The following is a 14772-nucleotide window of genomic DNA, read 5'->3' on the forward strand; positions in this document are numbered from 1 at the left end:
CATTCATTATCATGGTTAATACATTTTTATGTCTGTCCTCCTTTCATAGCTCCTTCATCATCTCCTTTTTGTCATTTACCTTTTACTAACCCCTTTAATTTTTCTTTTTCTCCTAATAGGCAGTTCACTGCAGCATTAGCTGATCTGCATGAGGCAACTAAGCTCTGCCCCAACAATCGTGAGATCCGGCGACTCCTGTCCAGAGTAGAGGAGGAGTGCAAACAAATGCAGCGTGCCCAAAACAAACAGCAGGGGGCATCAAATCAGTCTGAAGGTGACCACGACTCAGACCGTGAGCGTGAAGAGGGGGAGGAAGATGATCTGACGGAGTCTAACAGTCTGGGGAGGGACCTGGATGAAGAGGAGACCTCTCAGCTTGACTCCAGAGCTGAGCCCTGGGCGCAGAACATCTACCAATTTAATCGGACCTTGCCGGACTCTGTGGGTAACGGTCAACAATCCGGCCGCCCGGGCTCTCCTTCCCACAGACAAAGCCAGAGGCAACACCAGCGGGAGCCGGTGGCCCACAAAAGCCTGATTCTGCAGCCCACCAAACACGCCCAAATTGTTAAAACCAACCAACACCTAATCTCCCTCCAGGCAAGTTCTACACAGCCGACAGCCAGCAGTAAGTCTCAAACCCATGGCCATTCAAGCCCGCTTCCTGGACGCCACATGCTGAAGGCAGGACCAGGCATTGACATCAGCCCTCTACCTGCCTCTAGTGATGAATTAGGCCACGCAACCACTGCCACAGGTCATCATGAAAGTGAAGGTATCCTCCTGTCTCAGGCATACTCCTCCTCAAGCTCCTGCAGGGCTCCAGAGAGACTCTCGGCCCATTCTGTGAGTTCTTTGGAAGGTCTGGTTCTGTCAGCAGCACCTGGATCACAGGATCTTAGAAAAGAGACAGCGCAGGGAGCAGGTTCGGGCTCTGGGTCTCAGGCAGGTAGTATGAGGGTCTCCAGCTCGACCAGCAGTCTGGCATCCAGCAGCAGCCTGTCAGACAGTGGGAAGCTTCAAGGCCCAGATGTTCGCACCAAAACCAGTGTGGACAAAAGCAAGCCAGCACAGGGAGGAACTGCGGAATACAAACCCAGACCTTTCATGGGCATTATGGACAAGACGGCACGCTTTCAGCAACAGCAGCAGCAGTGCCTTCAGTCTCGTGGCTGGCAGACTCACTCCTCAGACAGCCACACTATGTCTTCAGCAGGAGTGAACTGTGAGTTAGCATACTCCAAACCCAGCAACACTTACCACGAGCAGCTCAAGGCTTCTTCTCAGGGAGCTGCTCTCGGGAGCCTGCACAACGGCAGCCTGCACGCTAAAGAATTCAACGACAAGTTCTGCCAGGCCGCCACCTGTTACAAAGAATCCAAGCCAGCTGTTGCCATGGCGCATTCCTACACGGACAGTAAGCCCAAGCACCCCAGCTTAGCCCGAGATAATCCTGCCATTCATGTAGCTTCAATGAAACCAAAGCGATCCTTTATCGAGTCTAATGTATAGAGCCTATTCAGAAAACAACCGTAACCTATAGCCCGCACTCTCTTTCACACTTTCTCTGACACCCATGCACAGACACACACACACACGCACACCTCTAATATTAAATGAAAGTATTTTGTTTTTATTTTCTCTCTTTTGTTTTGTTCTGTCTGTCCCAGTAAAGCCAAAAGTGTTCGCTAAGGGGCTTCTTGCTTACTATGCTTCAGCCACACTGGAGACTTAACCACTGAAACAGGGCACACAGAAATCAACACACAGCACTTTACAAACCATGACTGCAAATCTGTCAAGTGCTCAAAACACACACACACTTACAACACACACTCACATGGGAGCTTATGCAGTTGACTCTAAATAAGATTACTGTATCACTGGTGCTGACAAACGAATACAAATTTAGATAGGAATGAGTGATTTAATATCAGAATGACAGAAGAGGTCAATAATAAGAGACATTCCTGTGGTTTGAGTAGGATCATTAACCACTAGCGCAATGAGTCTCAGTTCCTGTATGAAGCCACAGCTGTAATGGTCATTAAGTTCTTAACAAAATGATGCTAAGTGTTTAAAAACAAAATAAAAAATAAAACACTTAACTGAACTCCATCCAGGACTGGATTAGAGAATTTGCTCTAGCCTGTAAATAGTAACAGTGTGCATTTTCTAGCCTGTTTACGTGAAGGTCTACATCAATGTATTTGGTTTGTTGAGAAAACCGTTCTGTGTATTTTTGAGTTTTATTTCATGCACATTATTTTGGTCGTTTCAGATGTTTGAGGTTATAAAAAAAATATATATACCTGGTTTGTATGTTTGTATAGTATACATATGGATTTGCTCATTTAATGTTAAAAGCTGAATTTCTCTACTTCTATGTGCTTGTTGTTTTGCTGTCTAGGATAATTTATTTACAGCGCCTCTGGCTTGGTAATTGTAAAAGCAATATATTTTATATAGTTATTTTTGCACAGCTAATAAAAAAAAAGATTTTTAAATTTCAATAAGAAGATCTATAAATATGGAGATCACATGGGCTGAAGTGCATGTCACAGTTGCCATTTTTAATAAAAGAGTTAATACAGTATACAGTGAAAATATGAGAGATATTAGGCTTCGGGGCAAGCAGTTCTATTTTGTTAAGTATGTTATTTGCAATCGTCGCCATGTTTCAGTAATGTGCGGAACTGTACTCTCTTTAATCACATGCTGTAAAGATGCATTACTGCCATTATTCATCAACAGGAAATAAAAAGTCCCACTGTTAAACAGCTACCCTGCATTACTGCCGTTATCTTCAGCTCAACTCATCACCACTACACTGTCACTAAGCACACTGTTCACTTTTAAGTCTACAGTAAATTCAGCATATTTAACACCTGCTTTCATCTGCCTGCACTACTCTTTACTCCATAGCGTAAATTAAAGCTGAATAGTAAGCAAGCCTAAATGAGCTTTCAGATCTGATCATTACACCTATAGTAACATTACATAACGTTTTTTTTTCTCAGAAGCACTCTAACAATAGGCAGCACGTCATTCAAACATCTCTTCTCGCTCAGAAGCAACTTTAGTTGATGCTGCCAAGGATTTATACTACTGTCCACAGAGCAGACCCAACCACTTCCTCACCAGGCGACAATTCCTAAATATGGCAGCATTCGGCAAGAATATAAGCTTGTCTCCAAAACAGTTTTAACACTCATTGTAACTCACTAGTTACCAAACTAGAGTGCGCTGAACTATATATCCTAGGCTTTCGGCTAACTTGTCGCCAAACATTAGCCATAGCCAGCTAACACTAAGCCAGAAAGCTAAGGATAGCAATGGCTTCTCCTTCTCCACAGAGAGAGATGAGAAGCAAGGGCAGCTATAATCATGTGGGAACAGTATTTCTCCAAGCTGTAACACCCCCAAGACGCACTAGCCCCCACATGTTCTTGAGGTTCTTACTTCCATTACTTCTTACTCCATCATGCCCATGAAAATTCTTCATTGTTGACTAACCCGCCATGCTAGTTTGACCAAACGAGACCCCATGATGGCATAGTGGTGCCTCCAGCTCCTGAGGGTCAACCCCAGGATTCTGTAGTGAGAACCAGTGCAAACTTATCAGCCATGTAAGTTTTTATTCTTGCGAATAAAGCATTTCAGATTTCATAGTCAGAAAGAGAGCTGATCCTACAGAAAAGGAATATGCTCTGAGTTTGCCTACATTTAGTTTCATAGACAGGCCAGTGAAGAGATTTAGTGTGTGCGCTTGTGTGATTCATCTTACTGATCTCCTCCGAGATTCAGCTATAAAGGCATGTTTAGTTTGCTCTAGGGAAAATAGCGCACTTCCGTATCTGTAATGCGGAAATCTACAAGAGTGGAGAACCACTGCAAAATACTACAATTCTCTTGTGGGTCATGTAAGAACTCAGAAGAACCCAGGAATGACAGACAGGCATTGATTGATAAGACAGTTTTCCAGCAGTATGTGCCACTCTATTCCACTGTGAAGCTGTTTTGCCGAACTTGACAGCTTGAATCAAGACTGAGATCTACAAGCACACCTGTCTGGCAGGTCTTCTGAAGCCCAGCTGTGCTGGAGATGGAATTGGGCCTGCAGCCTGGTTTCCTCCCACCAGTAAAATGGTGTTCACAGCAGTCGGAGTGTGGAACACTGCAGCAGCTTGGAGTTACTTACTGTCTTTAGTTCTCTCTGCTCCGTCTGAGATGTGGATTCCTCAAAGTGATGCTCATCTTACCATCTTGTGATAATCTTGAGGTTGAATGTGTTAGGGAAAGCAGGCAGGAGTCTCAGACTGATTTCTCACTCATTTAGCCTCTCTCTCAGCAGGGCTGTGTTTGTAATCAGTACCCAGTCAGCAGTAGCCACACACACTCACACTGCTAAGTGGCAGTTGGGCCAGCGCAGCTGTGTTGAGTACATTACATAGATTACTGTGAGACTTCAGCATCTTGCTAAATTCAATTAATTAATGAACACTCGCTAGTGTCCCAGGGGAGCCTCCCAGACAGCACTGGAACTGTTCAGTGGAGATAAAAGCCAACTAATAGAGCAATCAGAGGATCATCACCACCCCAGGTTTAAACCTGTTCACCACCAGAGACTGCAGCAGAGGAATGCTAAATCAGCACCCTACCTTTCACTCAAATTACACAACACACATCTGCCCAGCAACTATTACTGTAATGCATTCAACCAATCCCAATCATCTTCCAATAGCAGTGAATCCTCAGCTACAGAACCCATGAAAAAGAACAACAAATACACACTGAAGTGTAGAGTGCACAGATAGAAAAGCACAGGAGAGTCCTTGAGACAAGACACAAAGGCAAATGGCACTGAATACAGAATGATAAGCATTTAAACCCTACTGCATTTTCTCATGTACATTCTTTCAACTAACAACAACAAAAAAAAGAACAAAAACGAGAATCTCGCATCTCCGCTGGGACGGATACAAAGCGACAGAAATAATAAGCCATGATTACCCCTCCTCTCTCACACCTGCACGTGATTATTTGACAGATAACAGCCTAAAACCTCATTTAGCCATTGTGAATACACAAGGCCGCATCACACTGCAAAGCACAGACTTCACACAGGAGCTGCTCACAGACTTCTTTTAGCTTTCTTCACTAAAGCTTTAGCCAGCTGAGGCTTCCCACAGCAGAGCAGAAATCAGGCAGTATTGTGGAATTCTGTTTGGAGCCAGAGTGAACAGCTGCAAGCTACGCTATGCAGAGCGATTGGTGTATTCATACCAATAGCCGTGGAGTAGTTTAGGGTGAGACTTATGAATCCCAGCATGCAGCACTCCCTCAACACTACCCCTCCTTCAGATACACTACATGTCCAAATGTTTGTGGACTTGCCTTCTAATGAATTCATTCAGTCTTTTTTAAGCTGTACCCAACTGCTGACACAGATGTGTAAATGCACACCTACAGCTTCACCAATAGAAAAGGACTCTCTGCAGCAGAGAAAGATTAACTTTTTGTGTGTAAGAGGGGTATAAATTCACCCTGTGAAGCAGTGTTCTCTAGAAAAGATGGTGTTCCATGTCTTCATAGTTTTCATGCGTCTTACTATGCTTCACCGGTCTTTCACACTGCTTTTTGGATTCTCTTGATTATATTCCAGAGTTTTTTTTTAATAGGGTTCAAGGTTTGTAGATTGACCGTCAACTTCAGTCTGTCAGTCAGCAGCTATAGGATGATATCAAGTGACCTACAAAAAGAATGGCAAATGGCAGCTGGGGTGAAATGCATAGAAAGAACAGTTTAAAACAGGTTCAGAGTCACACACAACTAGATAATAGCCCTTCATCACAATGAGAAGCTACGAAGAGCCAGGCTAAAGTTTGCTAAATACCACAATGACTGGACCACAAAAGACTGGAGTTAGATGGTTAGATGGTTAGAGGAGGCATGAATCAAGTCACATAAGGTTATCCTAGAAAAAAAACAACTTGCTTTCTTCTGCTTTGGTAGTGTTGTTAAAGAACCATCAAATCAAGACCCTGTCATGGCCACCCCAATCTCCAGACCTTAAACACATTGAATGTAGAGGTTACATAATGTTATAATACTCGCCAGCATTGATCTATTGACCAATGGAACTCTGGAATGGTGGTTCACTATCCAATACTTTTAGGATGAACTGAGAAGGTGGAGATGAGGTAGGATGGTGATTATCCAACACCCTGAGCTCACTAACACTCTTGTCACTGAATGCAACCAAATATTTACATCAATGCTCCAAAATCCAGCAGAAAGCCTGGCAGATCTCTGGATAGTAGACAAAATACAACAGGATAAACTATTTTTCTCATTCTGCTAAAATCTATTTTTTCTTGTTCTTTGTGGAATACTATAGGTCTCTCAGAGTTGTATATGGCTGTTGCATATGACTCTGTTCTTGAACCCCCATTGTCTGCAGTAGCTAGTTAAAGAAAAACAAGTCGATCAGGAAAAGCACCAGTTCTACGTCAATTCGTGAGTTGATGGCCTCGCCCACCTAGGCTCAGGACCACTCACAGATAGAGCTAAAGCCAGGATGCAGAAGAGCTGACACTGTTTACACCAGCTAGTTAGCATTAGTTATCTTGTGTAAGTAACTGTAGGTTTAAATTGGATCTCCAGTTGATTTTGTGTTTTACCGAGACCTTAAATATACACTAGGGGAGCACGGTTTTACAAGGCAGCACAACTCGGCAGAACATTGGTGGTTTCAATGTTTCAATGTTATGTAAAACTACTTTTATATGTAGGTTTTGCTAAAGTAATAAAGTAGGGAAACATTATAAAAAGGTTGAACATTATGTTTTGTATGGCAAATAAGTGAATTATCCTAATCAAACCATTACCTGTTATAGGTAAGGAACACTACTGCACTAAATATGAATTATATTGATAATATTTAGCAATGGAGTTAGTAATGAAATATTCACACTGCTTGTTAGGATTTTTTTCAGATACCCCGGAACACCACTGCTGGTTCTGACAAATGAACATAACAGGAGGGTTAAGAATAAACAATAAATGAGCAGGTGTCACTATTTTTATCCATACAGTGTAACTGAATTTTGCAATCTGTTGCTAGTATCGTAAACCAGCTAATAAAAGCAGGGCTTTCAGTTTTCCTCTCCATAAAAGGAAAAACATCTTTTCTAGCTAACATTTACATGCTTACTATTTATACATCAAATAGCAAATTCAAATACTCAATAAATGCATTATTTGGCATCATGTGTAATGCATAGTTCTTTGTTCATTGTAGCATCCATTAACAACGGATACGTCAGCAGCATAAACCTCATGCTTAAAAGCCCATCTTTCTGTGATGTGAGCAACAGCACTCTCTTAGTCATAATCCTTATTTGTCAATATCTTAGAGTTTGATAAAGGCAGAGCGAGCGAGTCCATTAAAGCTGTAATCAAATCTAGACAGCGTAATGGTACTCAAACTGACTGCACTGCAAACGATCATCTGTAACCCTGACAGGCACGAGTGATCCGAGCGGCTGCGTCCGGATGATCTTTGGACACAAGGAGAGTTTTCTGTGGTGTATTTGGAGCGCGAGCTCCTCCTGCAGCAGTGCCAGTTCTAGATTCAGAGCCAGGCTTCTGTGCCATCTGTCAGCATGGCACTGAGACTGAACTGCAGGGCATAGTGTAGCAGCCCAACAGAACTCAGGGTCACACACACACACACACACATATACACACACGTCCTCTCTCTCTCACTCATTCATGATGAGCATTAATGAGCTCCATTCTGAATCCGGTCAGCATAACAAATTAGAATCTTCACCTGCTCTGTAATACAAATGATGCTGGGGTAATGTGAACCCCGGTCAGTTGGCAGGTTAATCTGACATGCACTCAGCTCTCAAAAGGTCATCCGCTCAGGCAAGAACGCATATGTTCACCTGCAGGAAGGCTTGTGAACGTGTCAGAGAAGAGACTAATAAAACAAGGTGAGATGTATTGATAAGCTCTGAACAGGTACACTAGTTTTAGACCACAACCCACCCAGCTGGCACACAACCGACCTTCAACATTAAAATGTGTTTTAAATATGACTAAAGTAATGTATTTTGTTGTTTCAACATTGAATCAACATTTAATGTTTAATGGTTGTGCTAACGTCGAAATTTTAACGTTAAATCACCATAATGTCCTCAACCTCCTGGCTTTTGAATCAGCATTTTACATTTCATCACCATATAATTAAAAAAAAAAACGGTTGGATGAAGGAAGAAAAAGGTGTTTTACTTCTATTTGCAGTAACTGATTTTTAATTTAACATCATGTTCATGTTTTAATAGTTTTACTGTTTTAGTGTTTTTGAGATCAGATGTTGAATCAGATTAGTAGTGGTGGGTAACTTTCTTTATACTCAGATTTACTACAGTGATGTAAATTTATTGTTAACACTGTTAATCATAGGATAAAAACAAAAACAGGTGGAAAACGAAAACGGTGTGAAACGAAAACGGGTGGGAAATGAAAAGAGATGGGAAGCGAAAAGGGGTGTGAAATGAAAAGGGGTGTGAAACGAAAACGTGTGGGAAATAAAAAGAGTTGGGAAACGAAGACGGGTGTGAAACAAAAACGGGTGGAAAATAAAAACGGGTGGGAAACGAAAAGGTTGGGAAATGAAAATAGGAAGCACGAGGGAGGAGGAGCCAGGAAGAGAGGAACATCAAGCTGCTTGGAGATGGTCTTAAAACCTTTACCATAAACATGTCTATACTTGTTTATAAATTTAACCCTTATAACTATAATCATTTTTACAATACATATGTTTGTGTTGTTTCCAACATAGCTGTCACAGTTTTAGCTCCCTCAGTGTTTGATGAGTTAGGCTAAAAAATGTACTGCCATTTAGTTTTCAGTCTCAAAGACAAATTAAGGAATTCAGACGGAACGCATGTATTGGTCTCAATACTGTCATGTTGCTCATGACTTTTTTAATCAGAACATTTCTGTAGTTTTATATCAGAGCTGTAATTCAGAAATCCCTTGATATGGCATCAACACTCCTCAAGATTTTCACTGTTTTATCTATAGAGCCAGTGGCCATCATTGGTCCAGTGGAAAAGAAACCAGATAGAGAGAAAAAACAAGAGGGAGAAGGAAGGTAAACACAGAATCACCTGAAGATCAGCTTTTAGGATCACAGTGAGAGACTCAATCAGAGACAAAATACCCACTGCTCATGCTGTGCTAGAGAGTGAAGCACAACTCCCTCATTCTGCAGAAAAGATGTGCATACAAATAACCAGAAAATGAAAAAGACCAAGAACATGCTTTTATTTACTGCATACAATGCATATGAAAAGAGTGTACCACACAACACACAGGTATGTTACGTCTGGCATGTTTTACTTACTGCAATGTAAATAAGGACTGTTTTATCCACTGAACTGCAGAATGACATTAAAACAAACATCTACATCCAACATCACTTTAAACTATGCAATTTGACAGTATTATTTAATATGCAGGTGTTAAGCTCTGGTATAATTTTATTCATTAAAGCTCAATAAATATGGTTGGTGAGACAAATATGTATGATAATGAACAGAAACTCAATACGTCCTCCTTACTTTCTAAAATATTATAAAACCAAAATCATAATGTGAGAGGACAGAACCCTCTAGTGGTCAAAAACTGTAATACATTTTCCAAGGATGTTAAAAGCCTTGAGAATATCAGGTGTTATCAACTTACCCAGATACAAGCATTTCACCATCGAATGAAAAAAGCACAGGACAGAATAGGGAGTAACTGTGTAGTGAGAGTGTGTAAAAGCTTCACATACAACCTGTGAAATATCCAAAAGATTAAAAAAGTCTATTACAAAATATTCAGCTCTGGAAAAAATCAGTTTCTCTGATTTTGATATTTATAGGTTTATGTTTGAGTAAAAAGAACATTATTGTTTTATTCTATAAACTACAGACAACATTTCTCCCAAATTCCCAATTATTATATTGTCATTTAGAGCATTTATTTGCAGAAAATGAGAAATGGCTGAAATAACAAAAAATGATGCACAGCTTTCAGACCTCAAATAATGCAAAGAAAACAAGTTTATATTCATAAAGTTTTAGAGTTCAGAAATCAATATTTGGTGGAATAACCCTGGTTTTTAATCACAGTTTTCATGCATCTTGGTATGTTCTCCTCCACCAGTCTTACACACTGCTTTTAGATAACTTTAAGCCTTTTTACTCCTGGTGGAAAAATTCAAGCAGTTGAGTTTGGTTTGATGGCTTGTGATCATCCATCTTTCTCTTGATTATATTCCAGAGAATTTAAATTTGGTTAAATTAAAGAAACTCATCATTTTAAGTGGTCTTTTACTTTTTTCCAGAGCTGTATTTTGTCTAATCATGACACACTTTCACAATTATTTACATTTTAATATCACTGTACAATTTAAACCTCATAGTTGCTATACACCTTTCTTAACTACATCAATGTCACAATATATGCTTAAATATATATATTTTCTGCATCAAGATTCATAACTGAATAATAAAACCTAAGGTTCAAGAGGTTCAAAATGGTACAGCATGACGAGGCTGTGCAGGGACAGGCTTAGTGTCAGTACTGAGGGCTGCAGTTTGAGATCCCACTGTGTGAAACAGTCTATCAAACAGTCCATTCTATCAGTTAAATACACAGGCATGCAGCAGAGACTGATAAAACCCACAAAATCATTGTCATGAATATTCCATCCACACACTTCACTCAGCAGCACTGCCAATTTCCTAAAGAAGAACAACAACAAAAAAGATATCACAGCCCCCCTGTGACTGACTGCTACTTATTCCTCTGTGTAGGTGTGTGTGTGTGTTTTATCTGAAACAAAAGCCTGCCCAGCAGACTCCCAGCAGGAAGTGACACGGGGTGCACATCCCAACTAGCCGGGACTGTTTCCACAGCAACAGAGAGGCAGGGCAGAGAGTGACCTGCATGAGTAAGCAGCTATAAAGTGGTGCACAGAACAAGGAGCTATTACACCTTTAAAACACACTCTGTTTTACTTGTTCTACTACAGGACAGATGTAATTCGTCAGTTCTGTTCTTTAATATATATGGTATGAGCTCCAGATATAAAAAGTCTGTGTATATTTATTACTTTCCTCTTATTGAAACCATTAATATCAAGTCAATTCATCTACCTGCTATGATCACAAGTACACAGTGAAGGTCTGTAAAAAGGCTTCTCACAAGATCCTGGAATACTGATGCTAATGACTAGCTCTGAATCCCCATCATCACTTCCAATCATCCTAAACTTATGGCTGGAGCTTTAATAGGGCGGACAATGTAGTTTTACTGTTCTACAACCAAACACAGAAGTCTTTTTGGAATGTCTGGCCACCTGTTCGTGACCTCAAGCTCAGGTGTACTTGGGTTTTTCAGCAGGACAATGATCCAAAGCACACAAGCAAGTCCACCTTTAAATGGCTTAAGAAAAACACAAAATAAAGGTTTTGGAGAGGCCTAGTCAAAGTCTGATTGAGATGCTGTGGCATGATCTTAAATAGGCAGTTCATGCTTGAAAAAACCCTCTAATGTGGCCAAAATTCCTCCACAGAGATGTGAAAGATTTGTTGCTAGTTATCGGTAAAGCTTGATTGCAGTTGTTGCTGCCAAAAGTGGCACAATCAAGTTATTAGGTTTAGGGGCAAACTATTTTCACACAGGGCTAAATAGGTGTGGATAGTTTTTTGTTTTCCTTTATTAAATAAAAATATAATTTAAAAAGTGCTTTTTATATTTACTTAGCTTATCCTTGTCTGATATTAAAGTTTATTTGATAATCAAAAAAGTATCAGTATGAAAAAAAGGAAAAAACGAAAGAAATTTGTAAGGAGACAAATACTTTTTGTATGTCTGTTGGTCAAATGTATTAAATTTAACAACCATCCATGTTCATTAAAAGACACTTAAATGTCAAAACTAATGTTTTGTCCAAAAAATATCCTGCTTTTGTCTGGTGTGTTTTTGTCACATTAAATCAGAACACAAATCAGGTTAAATAAAGCTGCCTGAAGCAACATTAGTGAGGGCGCACCGTGCAGTGTGTGGGTTGGTACAGTGGACAGCACACAGTACCTGCTGTTCCACACTGGAAAATCATCCATATTTTTAACTGGCTGTCCTGCCCACCAGAAGCCAATCTGAATCTTGTCATCTGGCCATCTAACACGCGCAGACACACACACACACACGAAAACAAGTTCATATTCATAAAGTTTTAAGAGTTCAGAAATCAATATTTGGTGGAATAACCCTGTTTTTTAGCATGTTCTCCTCCACCAGTCTTACACACTACTTTTGGATAATTTAATGCCACTGCTGGTGCAAAAAAATTCAAGCAGTTCAGCTCGGTTTGATGGCTCTTGATTATATTCCAGAGGTTTTTAGTTTGGTAAAATGAAAGAAACTCATCCTTTCTAAGCGGTATTTGTATTTATTTTTTTTCGTAATATTAATAGAGTAGGCACTAGAGCCTGAAAATTAGACTTATTTTTTTTTTAACCCTTCTATGCATTATACTAAAATACCCTAATACCCAATACCCTAAAATGTTTGTTTTTAGGTAAAAGTATACAACATAACCTTAAGGACCATGTAGTGCCTTTGAAGAAGTATCTACTTTGTTATTTCAGCATCAAATGCATTAGTGACATGTTAATGACAGTATATCATACTTACCTTGTTTATCAGGCATACAGTGTAGACCTAACTCCTTTACAAAACTAACTAAAAGGGCACGAAACATTTCCTTTTAGTTTCTCTATTTAAAGTAAAACACAACATTTATGTACGGACAATCTGAGACGATCAAAATGGTCAGAATGAGACGAATTCATAACCACAAACTGCATTCTAAGTTTAGAAACATCATTTATTAAGTTTGGGTCTCTCCCAACACTAGTTAAAATAAAACTTTTTAGACCGGGATGCTACATTTTTACAACAGCACCAGCAGAAAACCTTTCTTCCCATGAGGGTCTTCTGGAAGAAAAGTTATCACAGCATGATGGAAAAGACAGCATGAGCAGAGAATTAGTGACAGCCTTGTATCTGTGGCCAAAGCTAACAGGAAAGATGCTTCAGGAATTCTGAAGGCGCTGCATCATGGCTCGTCCATGCCTGGTCACAGGGGAGGTCTCAATCTCAATCATCATGTGGCATGTCTCTGCTTTCATGGCTCAGAACTAGCATTCTCTGAGCGTGCTGGAGTCCTGCGAGCAGACACAGTAAAAGATGTGCTGGCAGGCTGTGAGCACATCAGAGGCCTTCATGTTCCAGGTCTATTTTTGTTTTCAGAGATCAGCCGCACTGGGAAGGGGGATCTGATCAGAAGGGGAAAAGTTGAGGTCTGTCAGTTTTGTGTGATTTAAAACCCTGGTTCTCAGTCTGCTCCTGGAGCTCGACTGTCCTGCAGAAATGTTCCATTCACTTTTCCTATCTGAACACACTCAAATGAATGAGTTAATTATAATTCAGGAGCTAAATCAAAGGGAACTAGAGCATAGAAAACACAGACATGTGCAGGACATGGGTACGCCATCAGTAGCACTGAGAACCACAGATTCAAGATTTCTAAACAGAAGAGAAATATGCACTCATTTCAGTGTTAACAGAGGACTAGGCCACTAGGAAAGTGGAAAGAGACCACAGTGTTTAGGGTTTGAACAGCGCCATAAACACTGTAATACTGTAGTCTATATCAGAGTGAAATAATTTCAACATTAATCAGTAAATCTAAGGCATAAAGGAAGTTTGCAACATTATGTACACATCATACATATGCCACAACAAGTATGAACATAAATGGACACTATGTACACATGTAGTAGTCTCAGCATTTGAATAGTTTGAACACATTTTGTACACAAGTTCTGTATTACAGTAATGTGTCTACTGGTACCGCTAAGGCACCAAACAATGTAAACATTTTTTTATACTGATTTTTATTTCAGGACCAAAAAACAAACAAAAACACGAAGCTCCAGCACATTCAGTATGATTTTTTTTTTTTACATTTCCTCCTTTTCATAGAAAATGAAGACCAGTTTAATCATAAATAATTAACAAAAATTAAATACATTCACTGTAATAAAGCTTATTAAAAAAAAGCAACAACACAAATAGTAAAATATGTACAGGCAGATGTATTCTGTAATGAATAAGGGCTGTGAAGGAATTCTTTAAAGAAACAAAACCGATATTGCACAAAAAACACCCTATTTTGTTTTGTAGCAATCTAAGTGCATCCACCATCAGTAAAGAAGACTGGTAAAACGCTGGTATCAAGTGTTCCTGTGAACAGAGACGTCTGCAGATGAGTGCATTTTTTGATCACAGATCTGAAACAGCAGCAGAAAGCTGCTCTGTGTACTGAGGTTAAGGACTTGCAGCCAGTTCTAGTTAATCTGTTTTAAAAGTTCCGTCCATCTCCGCTGAAAAAATCTCCTCATATTGTGTCCTGCACGTCCGATATCAGAATGATCCTCATTAAACTTTTCACAGTTATCAAAAACCAAGTTTACATCAATGATGAAGGTCTCTAGATTCTGGTATCTGAAATCAGAGAACACAATGAGGTAAAGATTAAAACAGAGCAAATTCCAGTGCAAAGTAAGGAGACCTATAATACAGAAATCCCAACTAGACAGAAAGAAAGAGAAAAAAGCATATAAATATCACGGATAA

The 14772-nt window shown here is 39.9% G+C and overlaps 2 protein-coding genes across 17 annotated transcripts in view; one reads left to right on the forward strand and one right to left on the reverse strand.

Moving 5' to 3' along the window:
- Positions 1-2784, forward strand: part of tanc1b (tetratricopeptide repeat, ankyrin repeat and coiled-coil containing 1b) — a 168612-nt gene extending 165828 nt beyond the window's left edge. For all 4 annotated transcript variants that reach the window (XM_049484700.1, XM_049484701.1, XM_049484702.1 and 1 more), the window contains one exon: positions 120-2784. In XM_049484700.1, the coding sequence (XP_049340657.1) occupies positions 120-1512 (1393 nt within the window). In that variant the 3' untranslated portion in view covers positions 1513-2784. The remainder of the gene's footprint in view (positions 1-119) is intronic.
- A 10153-nt stretch (positions 2785-12937) lies between these two features.
- LOC103024662 (bromodomain adjacent to zinc finger domain protein 2B) overlaps positions 12938-14772 on the reverse strand; it is a 91360-nt gene continuing 89525 nt past the window's right edge. For all 13 annotated transcript variants that reach the window (XM_049485220.1, XM_022680022.2, XM_049485222.1 and 10 more), the window contains one exon: positions 12938-14640. In XM_049485220.1, coding sequence (XP_049341177.1) covers positions 14484-14640 — 157 coding nt within the window. In that variant the 3' untranslated portion in view covers positions 12938-14483. The remainder of the gene's footprint in view (positions 14641-14772) is intronic.

Source organism: Astyanax mexicanus, chromosome 11 (genome assembly GCF_023375975.1).
Source record: "Astyanax mexicanus isolate ESR-SI-001 chromosome 11, AstMex3_surface, whole genome shotgun sequence".
Lineage (NCBI taxonomy): Eukaryota > Metazoa > Chordata > Actinopteri > Characiformes > Acestrorhamphidae > Astyanax > Astyanax mexicanus.